At 26.6% G+C, this 23,350-nt stretch overlaps 6 protein-coding genes across 6 annotated transcripts; 2 read left to right on the top strand and 4 right to left on the bottom strand.

Annotated features, from left to right (window-relative positions):
- Nucleotides 1–989: 989 nt before the first annotated feature.
- On the bottom strand, nucleotides 990–1,484 carry GO595_008570 (AGC family protein kinase; the record flags this gene model as incomplete). Its single annotated transcript, XM_067922159.1, has 1 exon — nucleotides 990–1,484. The coding sequence occupies one exon, from the start codon at nucleotides 1,482–1,484 to the stop codon at nucleotides 990–992; it is 495 nt and encodes a 164-aa protein (XP_067771336.1).
- An 869-nt stretch (nucleotides 1,485–2,353) lies between these two features.
- GO595_008569 (Vacuolar protein sorting-associated protein 29) lies at nucleotides 2,354–2,755 on the bottom strand (the record flags this gene model as incomplete). Its single annotated transcript, XM_067922158.1, has 1 exon — nucleotides 2,354–2,755. The coding sequence occupies one exon, from the start codon at nucleotides 2,753–2,755 to the stop codon at nucleotides 2,354–2,356; it is 402 nt and encodes a 133-aa protein (XP_067771335.1).
- A 1,083-nt stretch (nucleotides 2,756–3,838) lies between these two features.
- Nucleotides 3,839–4,507, top strand: GO595_008568 (YEATS domain-containing protein 4; the record flags this gene model as incomplete). The annotated part of the gene is made up of 1 exon (XM_067922156.1): nucleotides 3,839–4,507. The coding sequence occupies one exon, from the start codon at nucleotides 3,839–3,841 to the stop codon at nucleotides 4,505–4,507; it is 669 nt and encodes a 222-aa protein (XP_067771334.1).
- Nucleotides 4,508–5,544: 1,037 nt separating this feature from the next.
- GO595_008567 (uncharacterized protein) lies at nucleotides 5,545–5,868 on the bottom strand (the record flags this gene model as incomplete). Its single annotated transcript, XM_067922155.1, has 1 exon — nucleotides 5,545–5,868. The coding sequence occupies one exon, from the start codon at nucleotides 5,866–5,868 to the stop codon at nucleotides 5,545–5,547; it is 324 nt and encodes a 107-aa protein (XP_067771333.1).
- A 9,758-nt stretch (nucleotides 5,869–15,626) lies between these two features.
- On the bottom strand, nucleotides 15,627–18,399 carry GO595_008566 (uncharacterized protein; the record flags this gene model as incomplete). The annotated part of the gene is made up of 2 exons (XM_067922154.1): nucleotides 15,627–15,650; nucleotides 17,071–18,399. The coding sequence occupies 2 exons, from the start codon at nucleotides 18,397–18,399 to the stop codon at nucleotides 15,627–15,629; spliced, it is 1,353 nt and encodes a 450-aa protein (XP_067771332.1).
- Nucleotides 18,400–19,086: 687 nt separating this feature from the next.
- Nucleotides 19,087–21,285, top strand: GO595_008565 (C39 family peptidase; the record flags this gene model as incomplete). Its single annotated transcript, XM_067922153.1, has 1 exon — nucleotides 19,087–21,285. The coding sequence occupies one exon, from the start codon at nucleotides 19,087–19,089 to the stop codon at nucleotides 21,283–21,285; it is 2,199 nt and encodes a 732-aa protein (XP_067771331.1).
- Between the last annotated feature and the right edge of the window lie 2,065 nt (nucleotides 21,286–23,350).

The following is a 23,350-nucleotide window of genomic DNA, read 5'->3' as shown; positions in this document are numbered from 1 at the left end:
TACCATTTATCTTCATCCGATATAATTTATTTATTTTACCTTGAACAGAGTCTGTGAGGTAATTCTGTATCTGGTTATATTATATTATTTTTTATCATTTTCTTTCTCAAGAAGATAATCTGAAAGATCTTTCAGATATAACAAAATACACAAAAACATGCTTAAGCGTTGAAGTTTTCCCCACTCATTCGGAGGTGTATTATTTCAACCATTAGGAAAAAAATCAAAGATGACAAAGAATTCATTCATGAATCTGGCACTGATTTGAAAATTTAAATTTAAGCAAGTTGAATATTTTGAACATGTTGAACTTGAACAAACGGAGCCTCATATTTTAATTGAATTAGCTTAAGAACGTGAAAAATTCCTATTTTCAATAAATTCAACTAACTTTGATCAATATTGATCAAAGCCATTCACAAATTTATAATCATTTTTAGAACACATTTCATTGACATTCGATAGCAATGTTAAAATATTCATCGACTTAAAATCTTCAACGTCATACCGCCTATCGAATAAATTGATTTCCAATGAGTACAATTGATAATAAGTCCAATGATACAAATAATTCATTTCATTGTCACTCTTCACATCGCTTAATAAGTTTACGGATGACGTACTTCACCCAAAACAACATAATTTCATAGTGCGACAAATATCACAAGAATTCTGATTTTAAATCGTTTTTATGTTGGTTGACAAATTGCTTAACCAATTACATTCTCCATTTTGAATCCCTCGAGCATCTTTTGCGTTTCAGCAGATATCAAGTGCGGGTCTTCATATGAAATATTTGGCTTTTCGATAGTAAATTGCAAATCGAATTGTGTCAGTAGCGTTATTCAATGTTGGCACCCACTCTGGAACAGCCTTCAACAAGATCTGATCCCAATCGACGGTATCAAAAAATGGATGTTTTTTCACCTCTTCTACATCTGTAGGTCCTGACCCAAGTCTTCTTTCTGGGTCACATTGCAACAGCTTGGTTATAAAATCGATGATCTCCATCTATTTTGAAACTCAATAGGATCATTTAATATTGAGTCATACATTGCGTTAGTATTCGAGTTAAAGAATGGTGGACGCCCATAGAACATTTCATATGTTATAATCCCAAGTGACCACCAATCTACAGCTTTCCCATAAGGTCTGGATTGGATAATTTCTGGCGCAATATAGTCGGGCGTACCACAAAACGTTTTTGCAGTGGCATCTTTTTGGTTCATTTTGTCTTTTGCTAAGCCAAAATCTGTGATTTTAAGATACCCATCTTTATCAAACAAAATGTTTTCTGACTTTAAATCACGATGTACAATGCCTATAGAATGCAAATACCCAATTGCTAATGTTAATTGGGCAACATATAACATTACGCGATATTCAGAAAACCTTTGTTCTTGCTGAATTCGGGTAAAAAGATCACCACCAGGGACATACTCCATGCCAAAAATAACTTTGAATCTGATTGAAATGAATAACATGCTGATGTAACAAATGGGTGATTAACTTTGATTAATGTGTTTCTCTCTGTAGGAGTTTTTTGTATAAGGTTTTGTTGAGCTAAAACCTTTTTGGATAATGATTTTAGTGCATAAATCTCTCTCTTTCATTATGTTTAACTAATTGAATTTTTCCATATGAACCTCAACCAATGACCTTAAGGATAGTAAAGTCACTGAGCTTTATATCGGTTTTCCTTGAACCTTATCTAGCAAGTACAATAGCTTTATACCATTCTAATGCTTCGCGTTCTGTAGAAAATATAATTGTATTATCTTTCTTACTATCACGTATTAAAATAGCTTTTGTATTTTTCTTTTTGGCATTAAATACTATTTCTTCTACTTCTGTTAACTTAATACACTTAATATTTTTATCTCCTGGTTTTTTTGCAATAATGAAGTTCATCGCCTTCTAGCACAAACCAGCGCTTATTACGAGCCTTGATAAAACCACCAACTTTACTAGCATAACCTTGTTTAGCAACACCGTCTTGATAACTCATTTCCTCAGGTGAAATATTTGATTGAAACTCCCCACATCCAAAAAACAATACTTATTTAATCTAAAATAGTTACTTTATGGTACAAATCAATCATTCGTTCACCAGAAAAGCATAAAAATATATCTAATATTTTAAGCCTCCAATTTTTTTTAGAATTTGAAAATCAAAACTAATTTTTCATCAATCAAATGATAAAACACAAAATTTCCAGGAAAGGAATGGACCTAAATCCAAAAAAGCAAATAGATTTTACATATTTTATGAAAACGTAAAAGTTTATTTGAACTGCATCAGCAAAAAATAGAAAAACAAATAATGAAGAAATTACCATATTTGTCGACTAAATCAAATTTGTTTTTGGAATGTTTCTGTCCTAGATGAGATGCTTCCATCTTTTTCAAGTGTGTAAATTGTTGCATTTGCAATATATCCAAGAATCTCAAGAATAATGAAAGACGGTGGTGGATTTTCATATGTGGAATTAAACGCACCAGTTGCAGTGCCTGGATCAATTACATGGAAATCTTGAATTTTTTTAATAGATGCATTATGTGACCCACCAATAACAACAATATCAGCATCGTATTCACGCTGTTTCATACAAATCATAGATTCAGAAAAAGCAAGATAGCTACTTAATAAAATAACTCTAAAAGAACCAATTGTAAACGCTTCGATTTCCTTAAGATTTTGCAAATCTACCGGGTCAAGTTCACCATGAACCATATGTATTTTTTTACATATCATCTTGAGAAGCTTATTCTCGCTTTGACATAAATTTCCAGTACACCAAATTTGTTTGATATTTTGCTGCTTATTTGTGGTTGATTTGATCTTGTCAATAAAAGCATCTGGTATTTTTGATGCTCTGTTTGGAATGTGAAAGTCTCCAATAATCAATACTTTCATGTTTGTCACTTTTATAGCTCGTCCAAAAAGAATTCGGGCGGTTATTTCACTGCAGCCGATTTGTTTTTGAATGATTTTTGGTGCACCAACGCTCAGAATTAACTATCGTTCTAGAAAACAAGAAAAAAAAATAATTTTGTCCAAGCAAATTTAAACAAATAAAATTTTTAGTCATCTTTAGGAAAGTGCGTTCTGCATTTCTTCCTCGAATTGTTTTTCTGACAAATTTTGTAGGAATAATCTTAATTTATTTTTAAGATCAGTTTCTGTATAATTTCTCTGGAGCCATTGATAAATTTCTTCCATATCCATATTTTCTTGAAGAGGTTCATCACTGATTGATATAATAAATTGTTTTAAGATTTGAATTGGTGGAGTTTTTAAAGAATTAAATTCCTCAAATGTATGGTTAATTTCACTTGAAATATCATTTGCTTCCTCAATTTTTTCGTTTGAGGTGGAATTTTTCGACATTCCTCTAATAGTTTCGTTAATTAATCTTGTCATTGATTCGCGTGCTTTGTTTTCCAGAACTTCATTACCATCGCAAATTTTCATTATTTCTGTTATTGTTGCTAAAATATTGCTTAGTGAATTGGAGTTCATGATTTTTTTTCTACTGGAAAGATCTTTTTAAAATATTCCATTTTACGCCATAAAAAATTGAATGAATAATTTGAACACACATTCAATTGCATGTGTGGAAGACCCGCTGTATTCTTTAATGCATTCTATATTAATTTGATTTCAAAATTTAATACCTCTAATTCTACAATTTTCCTTTATGTTTTTGAAAGTATTATAAAAATAAGAGTGCTTTTTTATAAAAATTTTTTTCCTTGAATAAGAAAACCTTTGCAAAAATGTAAACGGTCGTGTTTACTTTTTGAGAGCATACCTGTTCAGATTAGGAAAGAAGAAATGATTGATGATTTAGTTATCGAAAAGAAAGTTGTTGTTGGGCATAATGTACGCCGTCTTCAAAGGCCAACAGAATATAAGACTCATCATTGGGAAATATTTCTTTATAGTCCAACGGGTGAAGACATGACTAAATGGGTTGAAAAGGTTGTTTTTCACCTTCATGAGTCTTTTAAGCCTCCCGAGAGGATATGTACTTCAGAACCTTATAAGGCTTCTGAAGATGGATGGGGTGAATTTGAAGCAACAGTTGAAATTTTTCCAAAAGGTGCAATATCTTTTTCATTAACCCACTATATCACATTTCCAAATCAACAATCCAGAAAGTCAGGCCTAACAGAAAAACGAGAAGAAGTAGTTGTATTTCGAAATCCCCCACCAATTTTGTATGAAGGATTAACAGCAGCTACTTTTTCTTGGAACCGATTTAAGAAAATGAAGCAACACCAAAATGTTAGTGATGCTGAAACTTATGATATTCCAACAAATGATTATCAACTTGAGCAAAAATGGCTAAATCAGATAACATCAGTATCACAAGACATTCGCACAGAAATACAAGCAATATCAGAAAAAAGCAAAATTCAACTCGAACGTATAAATATGCTAATTGAAAATATCCAAAAATATTCACCTGACGTTGCGGAGTTATCCTCTCTTTTCCTCTAACAAAATGTGTGGGCTCCTTACAGGTGTTACAAATTATCAAAAATTTGTTCATCGAAAAATAATGTTTTTCAATAATTTATTAATAAATCATTTTTATAATCAACTTCGTCATTTAAAAGCGTCAATAAATTTGTTTATGCATAATGAGAAACTGTGTAAACTCTAAATCAAAAAGAATCATTTGGAACATTTACAAAGAATTATGATTTCGTTGATAATTATTATTCACTAGAAATTCACTAATGGTCAATTTTATTTTCATCTGATTTAAAATTTGGAAAAACTGTTGTTAAGTGAATCTGACAATTGTAGAGAATTTAATGAAGAGCATCTATAAAATCCTGAATCACCAATTGAAGTAACACCATTCATTGTAACTGATTATAAACCTGAACATAATATGCATTTGAAGAAATTGTTGCTAATGAATCTGGGAATTGAAGAGATTTTAATGAAGAACAGTTATAAAATGCCGAATTCTCAAGTAACAAAATTCACTGTAATAGATTCTAAACTTGAACAACCATAAAACGTACTTGAAGAAAATGCTGTTGGTGAGTCTAATAATTGAACTGATGTTAATGCAGAACATTCATAAAATGCATACATTGATCAAACAATTGAATTAACACTTTTCATTTTAATTGATCTAAACCTGCGCATCTATAAAATGCAAATGAAGTAATTTTTGTTTGTGTGTTTGGCAATTGAGAGATGTTAGTGAAGAACATCGATAAAATGTTGAACTACTAATTGAAGCATCATTAAGCATTGTAATTGATACCAAACATGAACATTCCCTAAATGCAATAGGCTATAAGCAATACATAAAATAATTAAATACAGTACAAAGCATTTCATATTATTTGAAACATAATACTTCATTAAAATTTAATAACATCTGTCTGAGAATTTCTCTCTTACCACAATATAAACTATATAATCATATTGCTGATTTAGACAACATTCTTTCTGTCAACATAAATAATATATACATTTTCTTAATCATAATAAATTCGCTTCAAAAACCATTTTATTTATTTCAATCTCTCTTCGAACTCTTTATATTCGTCGTAGCAAACTGCGAAGAACTCGGGCATTAACTTTGCTCCTATTTCTAATCCGTCTGTTGACTTTTCCGATTTCACGGGGCCTATTTCGCTATGCATGAAGAAATCGAAGTCATTTTGTTGATTTGGGTCGAGCACATTCTTTTGTGCGATATCTTCTTTACCTTTATCTTTATCGATCAATTTTTTCCATTCCGCTTTCTGATTTGCGAACGGCTGTATCACAGTTTCCTTCAAGTAATTTCTGATTTCATTTAATTCCTTCCACGAATCGTTCAACAATGGAATCATTGGAACAATTAATTTTTCGTCGTTTATATATATTTCACCATTTGGTATACTCAATGGCTGAATTTGTAATATTATATTTTCGATTTGTGCCTTTAGTTCCAAATTATTTAACTTTTCTTCTTCTTCAAACTCGTCAACAATTTTCTTATTTAATAATCCATTAATTTCAGCATCTTCAATAATACTATAAAGGAAATCATTTGTTAAATTCGTTGTTTGTTTACTACAATAATAAATTATATTCGAATAATCTTTAACAATATCATTTTTGTTTTTACATTTTATAAAAATTCGTTGAACAAATGTTAAAAGTGTTGTCATATTAAAATTATTTTTATTTTTATATATTTCATACGAAAATATTTTTCCGGATTTCTTAATAGGTTCGAAATAAGTTAAACATAATTCATCACAAATTTGATCTAAAAATATTTCAGGATGAGCATTATCAATATCATTTAAATAATCGGCGAAAATTATTGAAATTTTCGAATCATTACCGAAATCAATTTTCGAAATTCTTTTAGCGATTTTTATAATTTTTTTAATGTTTTCTTTCGAATATAAGTTAATGAAAGGTGAAATATAATGATAAGCACAAAATATACCATAAAAAATTGGTATTTGAATAATGACACTAATGATTTTAATATCATTATTAATGGAATAATATTCAGCAATTGAAGTTAAGAATTCCATAACATTAACAAATAATTCATTATTATAAATCAAATTCGAAATCTTTAATATATTTGCTTCAATGTTTAATAATTTATGTGTCGATTTAATTGAGATAAATTGTTCGATGATTTTAAATGCGATTTTTGTGGCTTCATAATTATTGTTTATTAAATCATTATTAAAGATAAAAGGTTGAGCAAATTGCCATATGAAATCTCCATAATGTTCTAATATTTTAACATTCGAAATTGTTTTAGTTAAATATAAAATGATATTTAATGATGTACTTATATAATTCTTTATAATTTCATCATTTTGATCTAATAAATTATTCTTTATGATAATATATAATGAATGCATAATCGATGGTATATCACTTCCATCCGATTTAATTGGTATATTACTTAATATGATTCCACTTTTAGTAGCTATGATTAAATCACCACAACTACAAAACCATTGAAGTGCAATTTCTTTCCAATTATATATAATGTTTTCATAACGACCTTTTAAGATAGAACATATTTGTGTTATAATTTTAGTGATTGATATTTCAATTGGTGATGAATTTTCTTTAAAAGTAATTTTTAAGTCATTTAATTTAATATTAAAATTGTTTAAAATCTTTGTAATTATTTCTTTAATTAAGTCATTATATATCATTAATTTATTATTATATAAATTTAATAAACAAAAATGTAATATCGTTGGAATATAATTTAGAATAATATTAAAATAATTATTAATGATTTCATTAAAATATAATAAACTTCCATATAATGAAAACTTAGTTTTATCTTCTTCATTAATTCCTGTTTGTAATATCTCTGTTTCATATACATTAATTATAAACCAAGAATCAAATTGTAATGGCTGAATAATTCTTGAAATAAATTTCATTAAATGTTCATTCGATAATGATATTAATATAGTTACACATTGTTTTGTATATTGTTTATTAGGTATTAAATTAAAGATGATTTTAATTAAATAATTTAAATTATTTGGTATCTCACAAAAGCCTTTAAATAATGAACAATATAATGAATGCATTGATTTAGGTATAATTAAAAACAAATCAATTAATGATATCGATATATTTAATGGTAATTCTTCTAAATTAAAAAGATTTGCTATTTTAGGTATTAATGATATTATAATATTTAAGTTTTGTTGTAAACAATTTTGTTTAATTCGTTCAATAGTTTCTTTAATTAAAGGTATTCGTATAAATGGTAAATATTTACATATGTTATAAAATAATGAATAAATCTTTTGATTAGAAGGTATTGATACATTAGTAATAAATTCATTTTCGATTTCATTAAATATTTCATTTAAATATGCAATTGGTTTTAAGTTATTTGGTTCATAAATAGTAGTAAATAATGTACTAAGTCTTTTAATCAATTTAAATGATAATTTCCGCGTTTCAATTTCAGGTGAGAATAAATATATAAATGATAATAAATATAATATTCCTCGATCATTATAAGTTTTAATATTATATTTCTTATCTTCTTCAGTAAGAATACTATTATTATTAATATCACTAACATATTGAAATGCTATTGCACGGAAATAATTAGAATTCCCTTGAATCGCATAATTACAAAACATTTCAAATAAGTTGGAATGTAATGAAAGTATTTTCTTCATTACTAAGTCATTATTTATTGCAATGTTTTGTATTTCTTTCGAAAATGGAAAGTTTTTATCAAAAAGATTTCCAACATGAAACATTGAGATTTCGGCTTCTTTAATTTGATTTATATTATTTAAATTTAATTGTTCCATTTCCATTAAGAATTTAAATGATTGTTGTCGTTGATTAATGGACCAATTAAATGCTTTTAATGATATTAATGGTTGGAAACAATGTAATGAACCTTTGTTACCAGGATTATAATCAGAAGTTAAAGCTAACGAAGTGTTTTTAATAATAGTTACATAATTTTGATATAAAACTTCATTTTTCTCATCAAGTTCTTGGATAATTAATAAGAAGAATTTAATATTATTAAATGTATTAGACGAACTACAAATTAATAATTGATAATCAGTATTTTGTGATATTTGTGATACGAATTTACTCATTTGTGTTAATCCTAAATTGGATTTATTAGATGAATCATTTTGTAATGTTTTTAATTTATTTATTATCATATCTAAGATTATACTATGTGTAGAACATGAACAATTAGATATTATTAATGAAAATATTTTCGATTCAAATGATAATTCATTTATTGAGTTATTTAATAAATTATTTAATATGTTTTCAAATAAATTACTTTCATTATTATTAGTTTTATCATATAAAAATGGACTTTCAATTGAATATAAGTTTAAGAAATTATTTGGATTTAATTTAGTTAAATCATTTTTAAGATTTGTAAATGTTTTAGTTGTCCAAAAGTTTAATCTTGAACATAAAATTAACATTAATATATTATGAATTTGATTAGCAATTATTTCATCATTTTCATTAATATTATTAATCTTTTGGAAGTTAATAAATTTTGAAATATTTAAATCAATTAATATATTAAATATTTCTTTAAATTGTTCTTGTGATATAATACATAAAAACTCCGAATAAGCTATTGAATAAAGATTAATACAAGAACAATAACATATATCTTCGAAATTAAAATTATTAATTGGTATATTTCTTAAACTTAATCTAATCAAAAAGTTATCCAAATTCTTTTCTAATTCGCTATATATTGTATTTGTTATATTATTTTGATCACAAATAAATTGAAATCGTTTTAAACATAACAATGATAATTTACGTATTTCTAAATATGGCGATGTTAACAAGAAGATAATCATTGCTTGAAAATGATTATACCATAAATCAAACCATTTTTCATTATTAGCTTTAATAGGTATTAAAGGCGAAGATATTAAATGATAATATAATGATAATATAATACAAATATGTTGTCCATTTAATATCTTCATCATAAATTGTGTTAAATAACTTAATAATATTGGCCGTGAATAACTTAATTGATAATATATCCATTGTAATGTATATACTGCAAAATGTGCTAAATATTGTGACGATGATAAAATTGTTTCAATTAAAATGGATAAAAATAAGTTTTTCCGATCTTTTAAGTCATTTTCATTAATAATTTGTGGTAATAAACATAATAAATGTGTAATTGATTTCTCATTTGAATTACTACTAATATTATCTAATAATGAAATATCAAATTTCACTCGTTTAAAGACATAATCGGGAAATTTCTCTTGCATAAATTTATCCGAAATGTTCATATCTTTACTTAGTTTCGGTATAAATTCATCTGTCCGTACATGAAAATTAGGAGTTGGACATTCTAAGATTTCAAATGATGATAAAAAATGCGGCGATATAGTTATAGTTGAATAACTTTCAGGTTTACAAAACTCTAAATATTTAAATAATGACGTTTTAATAGTAGTTAAAAATGTATGAATTTTATCATTTAAATTTTGGATATTTTGTTCATTTGTTAAATTATTATCTTTATTTAATGGGTTTTGACTTGCATATTTAGTAAATTGTACATCTTCATTAATCATATTTGTTAACACTGTTAATAATGGTAATATTTTTTGTAAATTGTTATCTTTAAGATATATTAATGCTAAATTAGAAATAGTATTCGTGTTACGTGATACAAAATTAAATAAAATCGATGAAATAATTGGAATTGTTTTAGTTGTTAATGTTATGTTCATGATATAATGATTATAAAAATCTATAAGTGAATCTGAATCATAATTTGGATTCCATAACATTGTACATTCATCTGATAAATTAGATAATTGATTAATTTCACCATATTCCCAAAACATCGAATTTAAATTAATTTGTCCATTTCGAATTAATATTAAAAATGATCGTAACATACATTCAGATTTAACTTTGGATTTAAATACAGTTTTAGAAAAGTCTAAGATTTGGTCTTCCGTTAATTGCTTAGATTTAGATAAAATAATGGCTTTGCATTCAGTTATGGAATTTCGTGTTTCTTTGTTGTGCTTTTCACTTTTTAAAAGGTTTTCCGTATCGTTCAAAAGTGGCTCTGAAAATTGTGAAATTTGCAAAAGTGTAAAGCGAAGAATTGAAAAAAAGGTTTTAACGCTGATGTTCATGGATTTCTTTTTACGGCTTTGATAAAAAGAAATTAGGTTTTCTAAATTTGAACATGCGTTTGTTGAATCATATCTTATGTATCTAAATAATAATAAAACATCTTTTGTGCTATATTTAGAATCGCCTAAACAATCTTTAAACGAAGAATAAATGCTTTGGTATGATTTGATTGAAAGAATTGATATAATAACTGAAAATTGTTTGATTATTTTTCTCCAATGAAGTTTAAAAAATGTATTTTGTGGTTCTGGAAATTTGCTTCGTTCTGAAAGCACTGATAATATTGTAGGCATTAAATGATGATCTTCTTCTGAAGAACATGTTAAAATTTGAGTAACAACATCTCCAAAAATATAACATCCAAAAATAGAAAGGAGTTCACCTATCGCTGAATCTTGTTCATCTTCAAAACCAAAATCACTTTTCATTTTTTCAAATAAAATTGGATTTTGTGAAAACGGATAAAGATCAAGAAAAGATATAATTGTTGAGTGTGGATTCGCCATTCCCAGGGATACTAATTTGCTAATAGCTGAATTATATTCGTCGGAATCACGTGGGAAATTTTTTAGATGATTAATTTCTTGTCCTTTTTTCCAAGATAATTTTTCTACTGATGATCTAAAAAAGCCTCTTAGGGAATTGATAACATTTGGAATTACAGAAGAAACAAAGGAAGCAAATTGATGAGGCTTCATCAATGTGGATTTTGAAAACATTACAAAATAAGCTTAGAAAAATTGAAAGCCCTTGTATTTAGGAGATACAAAATTTTGGGGTACCTCACAGCATCCATTCAAAAAGTGGTCCAAAAAATTTGTCACAATTTGCGCCTCGTCAATGTCTATTCATTTTTGTCATAAAAATTCATTTTAATTTTTGTTGTCTTGGGCGAACGTCTTTCTTTGGTTGAAAAAATAATGAGTCGTATTAAGTAAAATATTTGATATTAATTACATGTTTGAATCTACCCTCTATTATACATAATACTGTTGATATTTCCTATCGAATATTTTTGCAGAAGCTTAATCAATTTTAGTTAGATTCAAATGTGTTTTGGTAGTAATCATGTTTTTACTCGCTTCACCTATGAGAACGTTAAAAAGAAAAATTATTTTTCATAATTTTTTGTTCATGTTTTAAATAACTGTTTTTTTGGCACATAAGATATGTCAAAATTTCTATTTTGCTATAAAATTTTATAAAAAGCATATGATTTATTTACTTTTTCATCTGTCTACAGGTTTTTCATGGCAGCATATATCAATTCCTTTTCATGGATTAATTTAGCTATTTCTGCATAACCTTTTGAAGTTGCTACCATAAGTGGTGTTTGAAATAATTTAAATAATTTCCAAATATTATTTTGAAATTTTAAATTATTAAAATAAATATCAAATAAAACAAATAAATATCTTTATCATTAATATCAATTCCTTTTTGTTCAAGAAGTAATTTAACTATTTCTGTATGACCATTTTCAGATGCTTTAATAAGTGCTGTTTCAAATAATATAAATAATTTCCAAATATTATTTTGAAATTTTAAATTATTAAAATAAATATCAAATAAAACAAATAAATATCTTTATCATTAATATCAATTCCTTTTTGTTCAAGAAGTAATTTAACTATTTCTGTATGACCATTTTCAGATGCTTTAATAAGTGCTGTTTCAAATAATATAAATAATTTCCAAATATTATTTTGAAATTTTAAATTATTAAAATAAATATCAAATAAAACAAATAAATATCTTTATCATTAATATCAATTCCTTTTTGTTCAAGAAGTAATTTGACTGTTTCTGTATGACCATTTTCAGATGCTTTAATAAGTGCTGTATTAAATAATTTAAATAATTTCCAAATATTATTTTGAAATTTTAAATTATTAAAATAAATATCAAATAAAACAAATAAATATCTTTTGCATTAATATCAATTCCTTCTTGTTCAAGAAGTAATTTGACTGTTTCGATATAACCATATTTAGATGCTATCATAAGTGCTGTTCTTTTTAATTTAAATAATTTCCAAATATTATTTTGAAATATATAAAAATTATCAAAATAGATATCAAATATAACAAATAAATATCTTCAGCATTAATATCAATTCCTTCTTGTTCAAGAAGTAATTTAACTATTTCTACATGATCTAAAACAGATGCACAAATAAGAGCTGATTGAAATATTTTAAATAATTTCCAAATATTATTTTGAAATTTGATATTATTAAAATAAATATCAAATTATAAATATAAATTTGAAATAAAACAAATAAATCTCTTTAGCATTAACATCGATCCCTTCTTGTTCAAGAAGTAATTTAACGATTTCTGTATAATATTCATTAGTAGCACAAATAAGTGCTGAAAAAAATAATATAAATAATTTCCAAATATTATCTTGAAATAGAAAATTATTAAAATGAATATTAAGTAAAACAAATAAACATCCCCATCATTAATATCAATTCCTTTTTGTTCAAGAAGTAATTTAACTATTTCTATATGACCATGTGAAGATGCATTAATAAGTGCTGTTTGAAATAATTTAAATAATTTCCAAATATTATTTTAAGATAAAAAATTATTAAAATAAATTTCAAAGAAAACATATAAATATCTTTTGCATTAATATCAATTCCTTCTTGTTCAAGAAGTAATTTTACTATTTCTATATTTCCATTTTCAGATGCCCTTATAAATGCTGTATTAAATAATTTAAATAATTTCCAAATATTATTTTGAAATATAAAATTATTTAAATAAATACGATATAAAACAAATAAATACCTTTAGCATTAATATCAATTCCTTCTTGTTCAAGAAGTAATTTTACTATTTCTATATTTCCATTTTCAGATGCACAAATAAGGGCTGTATTAAATCATTTAAATAATTTTCAAATATTATTTAAAAACATTATTTTATTAAAATAAACTCTAAAAATATTCTAAAAATATCTTTAACATTAATATCCAAATTATTATGACCCAAAATATATTTAACAAGTTCAATGTTTCTAGATGCTGATGAATAAACTAAAATATCATTTGGAATTTGATTATTTCGAAGAAAATATTTCACAATATATAAGTTACCAATTCTCGCTGATTCATTAATAATATCATCATTGATTTTCATTCCTTCGCCAAGCAAAAACGAAAAAATTTCAAAGTTATAAGATAAAACACAACATACACCCAATTTTTCTAAATTGTAGGTATCAACTATCTTGTTTTCATAAAGATATTTAAAGATGTCATTTTGATGAAATTTAATTGCTGTTTCATATGCATCTTCAAATGTTGAATGATTTTGTTCACATAAATGAATAATTTCTTCATTTCCACCTGCAACTGCATATTTTCCTGTATTATTTATATTTGCTCCATTCATAAGTAAATATTTAAAACATTTTACAGATCCAAAAAATGCTGCATAATCAATTAATGTAACATTCCTTTGATTAATAAAACTATTTCTTTCATAAAGTGATGGTCGAACTATTTGATCAAAATCGAAATCTTCTTGTGATGACATTTCTTGAAGTTTTTCTATTTCATCATTTCGAAATATTTTTGAGATTTCATTCGGATTAACTCCTTCTTTAATTAATTCTTTATGAAGTTCCCAATCATTTGCTGAAAGTTTATCATAATTATAAGCGAAATATTTATTAAAATCATAATATATAATTCTTTTTAATTCATCTTCTGGCATATAATGAACAAAAAATAGTCTTTTTTGATTTTCAATATCTTTCGGTTCAAGCAAATTATGATCAATCATATACTTAATCAGATAATTTGATTCTTGGGAATAATTAGTAAAAAGAAATCGTATGAATTCATCAAGAAAACCTGAAATGTTTTGATTTTTATCTTCAAATCTTTTAATTTCTTGTAAAAAACTCAAATAAATATCAAATTCATTCCTTTTTATAACAAACATTATGTACATCATTTGTGAAATAAGCATTTTATAAGATAATGGATGATTATTATCATATTTATTAATTATTGAATTTGCCGATTGAACTATATTTTTTGTATTCACGCTAAAAATAATTTGCTTGATAGATAACAAAAAATCATATTCATCTTGTGATTTTAGGTTTTGTTTATCTGGTTTCACAGGTCTATTTTCCTTTCTCGTTGAAATGGTTTGAGACGGTTAAAAATACTCATTCAAATTTGGTGTAAAACAAACAAATCGCTGAGGGGTTAAATTAACCGCGTCAAGTACAAACACAGAGCAACTCTTTATGAAAATATCTCGATTCATGATAATTTATTATATATTAATATATGTTCCTTCGGATGAAATTACAACATACAATATTATATCAAAATTAAAGGTATTTATGTTTTTCCTAATTTGAGATGCTTTTGCGTTTTTTAAATGTTAACAATGGCTGAATTGAGCACACAATGTATTTTATTGTTTAATACATAAGAGTGAGAAAATTGAGCAGTGTTTTTGATATTCCAGTGCAATAATTTTAATTTATAGGATGCAATAAATTGTTTAAAAGCACAAAATAGAAAAAAAATAACTCAAAATATTCTTAATTTAAGTTATTACAAAAATTTAAAATATATTTTTTTTTCAGATTTTCAAAAATATTTTTAATTTATTCATATTTAACATATACTTTATTCATAAAATCATTCATCCATATTTTTCTTTTGTCTTTTCTCTTATATTATCTATCTTTATCCCAGCCACTCTTGCTGTTGAATTTGTACACAACTGTACAATCAATGACTTTTTCCCTAATTTTTCCGGGTTTCTTAGATCACAAAAATGTACTTCTTCAGGTAATGACAAGAACTGAATTCTCAATTGTAAATTATTGAAAATCTCTTCATTCAAATTTTTCAATGAGAGTCCTGAATCCATTGAAATCTGCGTCAGTTTTCTGTACCAAGCGCCACCTTCCATTGTAAACCAGTTAAATGTATTGAAGTAAACCAGTGAATTACTATGATAAGGTCTTCCTAATCTATCGATCAAAGAGTTTCTATTCATCCAATACTTATTTTTCTTCATAGCTCTATAATCGGTCATTAACGGTGTAGCTACAGCGGCATTCTTCATATCGATTTTCCAAAACCTCGATACGTCAGTCTTAAATATGGAATTCTTATCAATGTAAAGTAAGTTAATGTTTGGAGGCAAATATAAATCGACAAAAGCAAATGGCCAATCGCTTAACTTGAAGATATTATTATAAAACGATGGTATAAATGTAGGCAAATATATTATATTAATGTCACTAATATTTAAATTAAGTTGTGACCCAGAAATATATAAATTAATTTTTTTCTGTTTTTTCATATTTTCAGTTAATGAATATAAAAATGTTTTAACTTGTTGTGTTATTGTGTTATTATTATTTTCGCAATGTATTAATATATTTATATTATCATTTTGTTGTTCAACATTTTGAATTTTTAATGTTGAATCAGTTGTAATAAATTTGGTGTATGGTATTAAACTATCGACATTATAATACTTTTGTTTAATTCCTTTTGTTTCATGTTTACCAATTGGTAAATAATTAACAAAATATCCGTTCTCTGGTAATGACGTTTTGTAATTATTGTCAATCATGAAAATACTTTTTTCATTAATGAATCCATATGAAAGTATTTCAGTGATTTCATAATGGAAAACTGATAACTTCTCAATGTTCCAATGATGATGACGTCGAACAATACATTTATTACATGGTCCAATTTCGTTTTTACCAAATGAGATATAAAACTTCGTCAAAAAATGTTTCGGAATATTATTTTGATAATTCTCAAAATTCGGTATAATATAAAAATCAACATTAGCTGCACCTGAATCAGCTATAACTGCAATGTTTCCCATAATTTCGCGATATGAATCACTAAATATATTACATATGAATGTTACTTTTAATGGTGATTTTGAATCAGTTTTTCGTATTAAATAATCATCTTGTTCAAGTTTCGGCTCTTTTTCTCTTTCGATTTTATCTAAATACATTGTAGACCGAATAATTAATGCAGTTAATAATTTCTCTTTCGTTAATCCTTTTAATGTATCAACATAAAAACAATATTCAACATACTGTTGATAATATTTAATCATTTCATCTGTTAAATCGCCTTTAAATATTAATGGCCCAATTAATGTATAATGTTCATCTTTATCTACTCGTAAAAAGTTTAATTCTTCATTTGTAAATTTATTATAAATATTTTCATTGTTAAATTTAACTGTTGGAATTAAATTCGAATTTGATAAACTGATGATTTTTTTGATTGATGACGTTATTGTGTTTAAATCATTTGTTCGATATGATAAAAAGTTATAATAATTCACTCGTGGATATGTCGAAAGATTAGTGATAATGGAATTGTTACCAAACCATTCTTCGATTTTATCCAAATTAAGATTTTTCGCTTCTTTAAGTTTCTTCACTACTGAATACGCTTTCTTCTCAACAACATTAAATATCGGTCGTTCTTGAATGAAATCGCCATTAATAGAAACAGATGTATCATTAATATGATGATTACGACAATATTCAACTTGTTCATTAATTCGTTTCGTAAGTGAATTTTCAGGTTTCATTAATGTTCCAAGTTTTCTCCATGAAACTGATGGAAGTGTTGCTTTATATGCGCGCTTAAATGATCCTTTCTTATATGCATCAAGTAAAAATGCACATGCATTACGAACATTAAGTGAATTACATAATTGATGATATGCATATGCAATTGTTTTTTCAGTAGAATTATTAAGATCTACATTCATTATAAGGGTAAAATGTATTGGTACTTTGTCAGTCACTGATTCATGAGCCCAACGTAATAGAGCAGGAGTCTCAGGTGAACTGATGTTAAAGAAAATTGTCATTTTTACGACTTTTTGACTGATTTTACAAAAGCCGATAGAGTCACTTTTGAGATTTGGTTGCTTCGGCCATCCATTATAAAGATCTTCAAAACGATGGCCGACTAAATATTGTGGACTTGGTGGTGCACTTGTATAATGAAGTGGCGGACGATAATATGGTGAGTTAAGAAAATCATATGATGAAGAATCAAGAAGTCGAGTGACTTTGTATTCATCTATAAGAGAGGTGATAAGATCTAATGAATTTGTGTTGGTTTTTCTTCCATTAATTCCAAAATATCCATAATTGTTTTCAAATTGATTTAAGGAATTTGGTTTTGCAAGTGGTTCGACTGTTGAAAGTTCTTTAGCAACATTATATAAAGAAATTGATACATTTTGAATAAGGTGTAGCTTTTCATTTGGATTTGTGTAATTTTTAAGTGAAGATAAGATTTTACCTTGTATACCATTAAAAGAAATGTTAGCTTGTGTCCCATCATCATTTATAAGAGACCAACCTCTTAGTTTCGGTTTTTGATTGATAGGATTATTAATGGATGCTTTTGGATGATAAATACGATATCCAAGACTTAGATTTAATAGTCCAAAAAGAGGTTGCTGAACTACTCCTTTTAAAGAGTTTAATATTGAAATTTCATTGTTTTGTGCTTTGGAGATTTTTTCTTTTACAATATTAAGAAGTGATGGTTCCAAATCCTTAAAGAATTCAATTGTTTCGTCTTTGGGGGTTGAATCACTCCAGTTTCCAGTGACAATCATTGCAGAAATTAGAAAAGGAACCCAAAGCATAAGAGTAATTAATAACCGAAAAGTGTCCAATTTCTTTTATTTCTTTATCCTTTTCTTTAAGTGAGATCATTAATTATAATAACAAAAATCACTATTACGCAAAAAATAGTTTTCCCAGGTTGTTTTGATACTGACAACAAACCATCGGAATTCGAAATCCAATTAATATCGGGGACATTATCCAAGTTATCTTTTGGATTTATCCCATAATTTGGGATTTCTAATTCCTTAACGATTTTCAAGTTTCGATACATTTGATCATTTACATTATATGGCGCGTTAACTTCATCTTTCGGAGGGCAAATTATCAAAGAAATTCCAGGCTCAACTTGTACTGTTTTCTTAGTACTTTTCTCGTTTAGATTTATTATGTTAAATAAATCAGTTTGCTCCGAATCATGGATAAAAATGAACAAAAAAGCTTTTCTGCTTTACTACGGCCTCAAAACATTTTCAACAAAATAGAAATTATATAATACATAATTTTTTTTTTACATCTCATCAAAAAATATCAAAATTATGATGATCACAAATAATGCGTAAATGATAAAAAAAATCATGAAAAAATGAATTTCACAATTTCCTAAAGTCATCTTTTCCAATTAAGTTAAACAAGAATAGCTAAAAATTATTTGGCACATTTTCCAAAAAAAAGCCAACAGTAAAAAGAATGGCATTTTTTATTGGATGAGTAATACGAGAAGTGAAGAATTCAGAGTTACGAATGACAATCCTACAACATGCATAAGAGACAAAAAAGACAATACATCAGTCTATCTTAATCTTACAACTGCAAATTTTTCAGGAAAAATTCAAGTTGCTATTTTTGGCTTATGTGGAGATAAAAAACTAAATTGTACAAACAAAGGCCTTTGCTTCGAAGTAGAAGCAGGAAAGAAGTATATGTTATATAATCGTGTCCAGGAAGATCATTTCCCAAGTGCTCAATTAGTTTTTGCAAATCTTAATGGACAAACTGTTGAAGGCACTTGGAGCCCAGACAGCAAATCAGAGAGTGGTTGTATAGAATTAACAGATGGATTAGGATTAAATTCAAAAAATTCAGATATTGTTTTTCAAGGCCCTGGAACTTATTGCACTGAAGTAAGAAGGAAAACAAGTAAATCTTCGGTTTATTTTAATCTTGTCGATTCAAAATTCAGTGGTACAATCGATGTTTCAATATATGGCATATCAAATGATCAAGAAGAGAACTGTACAAACAGGCGTCAATCATTTTCTCTTTCTGCAGGAAAGAAATATGAACTATATAACAATGTTTGTGAAAAAAATCATGGAGGATGTTATCTAAAAATTGTTGTTCATCAATCACAAAAAGTTATTGGCAAGTGGAGCCCTGATTATATTACAGAAAGTTGTGTTTTACTGGTCACTGGAAAGGATGAAAATCAATCAACTTCTTCAAGTCGTTTAATATCTCATGATTTATCAGGTGCTCTCAAACTAATTAAAGTTCCATACCTGAACCAACTTAACATACCATCTGGCTGTGAATCTGTCTCAGCTACAATGCTTCTACAATACTATGGAGTTAAGATTTCACCTGAAGAATTTATTAAAAAGCATTTAAACGTTCACCCGTGGACGGTTGTAAACGGTCGCGTTTATGCAGCTGATCCAAACGATGCATATGTAGGAGATCCATACATCAGGTCAGGTAGCAATTGTGGATATGGATGTTATGCACCATGTATTGCTAATGCAATGAATAAGAATCTTCCACCTCTTCTTCGTGCAAGATCCGTAACTGGAAAAAGTCTTCCAGATGTTGTTTCTGAATTCATTGACAAAGGAAAACCAGTTCTAATATGGGCTACAATGAACATGTCTCCAATGCGTCTTACTACTCGTTGGACAATTAATTATCCACCTGAAAAAAAGGGAAATGATTTCCGATGGCGTGGAGGAGAGCATTGCCTTGTCCTTGTTGGCTATGATCAATCAAATTATATCTTTAATGATCCATATCAAAACAATGGCGTATGTAAATTCCCAAAGAGTAATGTTGAAGAATGTTATAATGCCTTAGGAAAACAAGTTGTTTATGTATGCGACTTGAATGAGTCTTTTTCAAAGATTAAATTGGCCGATGAAGATATCCAACAAATGGTATTAGATTCACAAAATGAAATCATTCAATCAATAATACCAAACATTAAGTTAACGCATGATACCACATATGAGATAGTGTTTCCAGGTATTACTATTAAGGTAACTGCGAAACATGCAATCAAAAGCAACTTTTCTAAAGGCCCAGGATGCATTGAGATCAGCCAGAGCAAGCTGAACTTCCCAAAGTATGGCTTTAAACTTGATTTCCAAGGAAATTCTCTCAAATGGAATTTCGGCGATACTCCGAATGCGAATTTCACTCTCGGACCGAAATGGTTCAACTTAAACATTGACACGAAGATAACGAATGGTAATTTAAGTGATATCTTGAATAAGTTGACATTAATTATCGGAGATGGAAATATCAAAACTTCATATAACTTCATGAAGCAAACTTATACAATCACCATCGAGAAGAAATTTAAATTCATTAACTCGGGTGAATACATAGGTGTAATCGATATCGAAATTCATTTCGAACCACAACCACCAAAGAGCCCTCAAAAAGCGCCGGCGTTCAATCTAACGGCTGAAAAGGGATTGATATTGTGCGGAATCGGAATTGGAGTTGTTTGCGTGGTCGGCTCATTCATGGCAAATCCGGCTGTCGGCGCATTCATAGGCAGTGCCTTCGCAAAAGGAGGAATAAGCGCTGTGGCAACGGGTGAATTGCTTCCGGCGGCTTGCACGACCGCTTTGGCCACTTTTATCGGAGTCACATCAAATCTTTTCTCAGGTTTAAATCCGTTTTGATCGATAATTGAATAAAAGAAATTGACTTTTTCTATAAATCAGAGTTTCAAATATTTAAATTGTACAATTTGTCGCTTTAAATGATCTATTTTTTGTTTGGTTTTTAAATTCTCTATTAAATATATTTATAAAAAAGTATTAGAATACCAATGAAAATCAACTTGAGTATATACTTAGTGTGTGATATATTATTCCTATCAAAAATGAATAAAAGATTTTGTTTGATATCGAATTCAAAATAAAATATTTTTAGCTGTTTTCATTTAAATAGCCACAGACTGTGATAAAAGTTTATCACAAAAATCATAAGCGTAAAAACAAAAATGAACGAATGGGAAAAGGCACATTTAATCCAGCAAATTATCTTTAACTTAGATGAAAAAAATATTAATCAATCATTAAACTCGTTAATTAGCATATTCGATGAAAATTATGCATTTTCCTTTAACTTAATTATTGGTCAAATTATATGCATACATTCAAATATACGAATATTTTTATGAAAGGGATCATAGAGTTTGAAGAATCAAATAAAATTCAATCCAAATTTTTTGATATATTTTCTGGTTTATTTCTTGAAGGATATTTAGAAGGATCATATTATATTCTTTATTATTTGATTAAAGAAAATTTTGTAAGTTCAAAAACTATTCCTTTTTCGGATTTGCATTTTGTTCATTACATGGGAAAGGAAATACAATATCATGAATATGATGAATATTATGAATATATTATGGAAAACTACGAAATACTTTCAAAGAATGATTGGGAACTTCATAAGCAATTGATTGAAGAAGGAGTTAATCCAAATGAAATTGCAAAAATAATTCGAAATGATGAAATAGAAAAACTTCAAGAAATGTCATCACAAAATGATTTTAATTTTAATCAATTTATTGAACCATCACTTTATGAAAGATATTCATTTATTAATCAAGAAAATGTTACATTAATTGATTATGCAGCATTTTTTTCTTCTATTAAATGTTTTAAATATTTACTTATGAATGGTGCTAATGTAAAAAATACAGGTAAATATGCAATTGCAGGTGGAAATGAAGAAATCATTCATTTGTGTATACAAAATCACTCAATTTTTGAAGATGCATATAGTGTAGCAATTATGTTTCATCGAAATAATATCTTTAAATATATTTATGAAAATAGCACTAAAGAAATTTTAAAATTAGAAGAATTAGGTACAACTTGTGTATCATTTCATAATTATGATATTTTCACATTTTTGATTAAAGAAGGAATGAAAATAAATGATAATATTATTTCTGAAGCAACAAGAAATGGTAATACATTTTTTATCAAGCATTTTCTTAAAGAAAATCAACCAACAAAAGATATTTTATTTTTATCAATTAAACTAGGAAATATTGAACTTGTAAAATATATTCTGGAACAAAAAGGAATTGATATTAATACAATTATATTAATTTATTATATTTTTTTAATTAATTAATTTTGGATTTCAAAATAATATTTGGAAATTATTTAAATAATTTGAAACAGCACTTATTTGGGCATCTAGAAATGGTTATACAGATATAGTTAAATTACTTCTTGATCAAGAAGGAATTGATATTAATGCTAAAGATATTTATTTGTTTTATTTATAATTTATTTTAATAATTTAATATTTCAAAATAAAATTTGGAAATTATTTATATAATTTGAAACTGCACTTATGAAAGCAACTTCAAAAGGTTATACAGAAATAGCTAAATTAATTCAAGCTAAATGTAAAATGATCCCAAAATAATTATATTCACTCTAATACATAATTAATAAATGATTTAATAATGAATATTCATATTGACAACTTAATAATTAAGTTTTATATCTGATTTTATATCAAATATGAATTTTTATGTCTCTGATAAATCTTTTAGGTGAAATTTGCATTAATACAAAACAAAATTATTTCATAAAATAATATTTTTCACAATAAAATTTTTCCTTAAAGAAGTTTATAAGCATCAAATTTTAAAAAATTATTCGTAAAAAATAAAAATAAATATCTTTTTTTTAGGATAGAGTAAAGTTATTTTTCGTA

The sequence above is a fragment of the Histomonas meleagridis genome (genome assembly GCF_020186115.1).
Source record: "Histomonas meleagridis strain 2922-C6/04-10x chromosome Unknown contig_68, whole genome shotgun sequence".
NCBI classification, from domain to species: Eukaryota; Parabasalia; order Tritrichomonadida; family Dientamoebidae; genus Histomonas; species Histomonas meleagridis.
The sequence above is the reverse complement of the archived record's forward strand: the minus strand, read 5'-3'. Positions and strand labels throughout refer to the sequence as shown.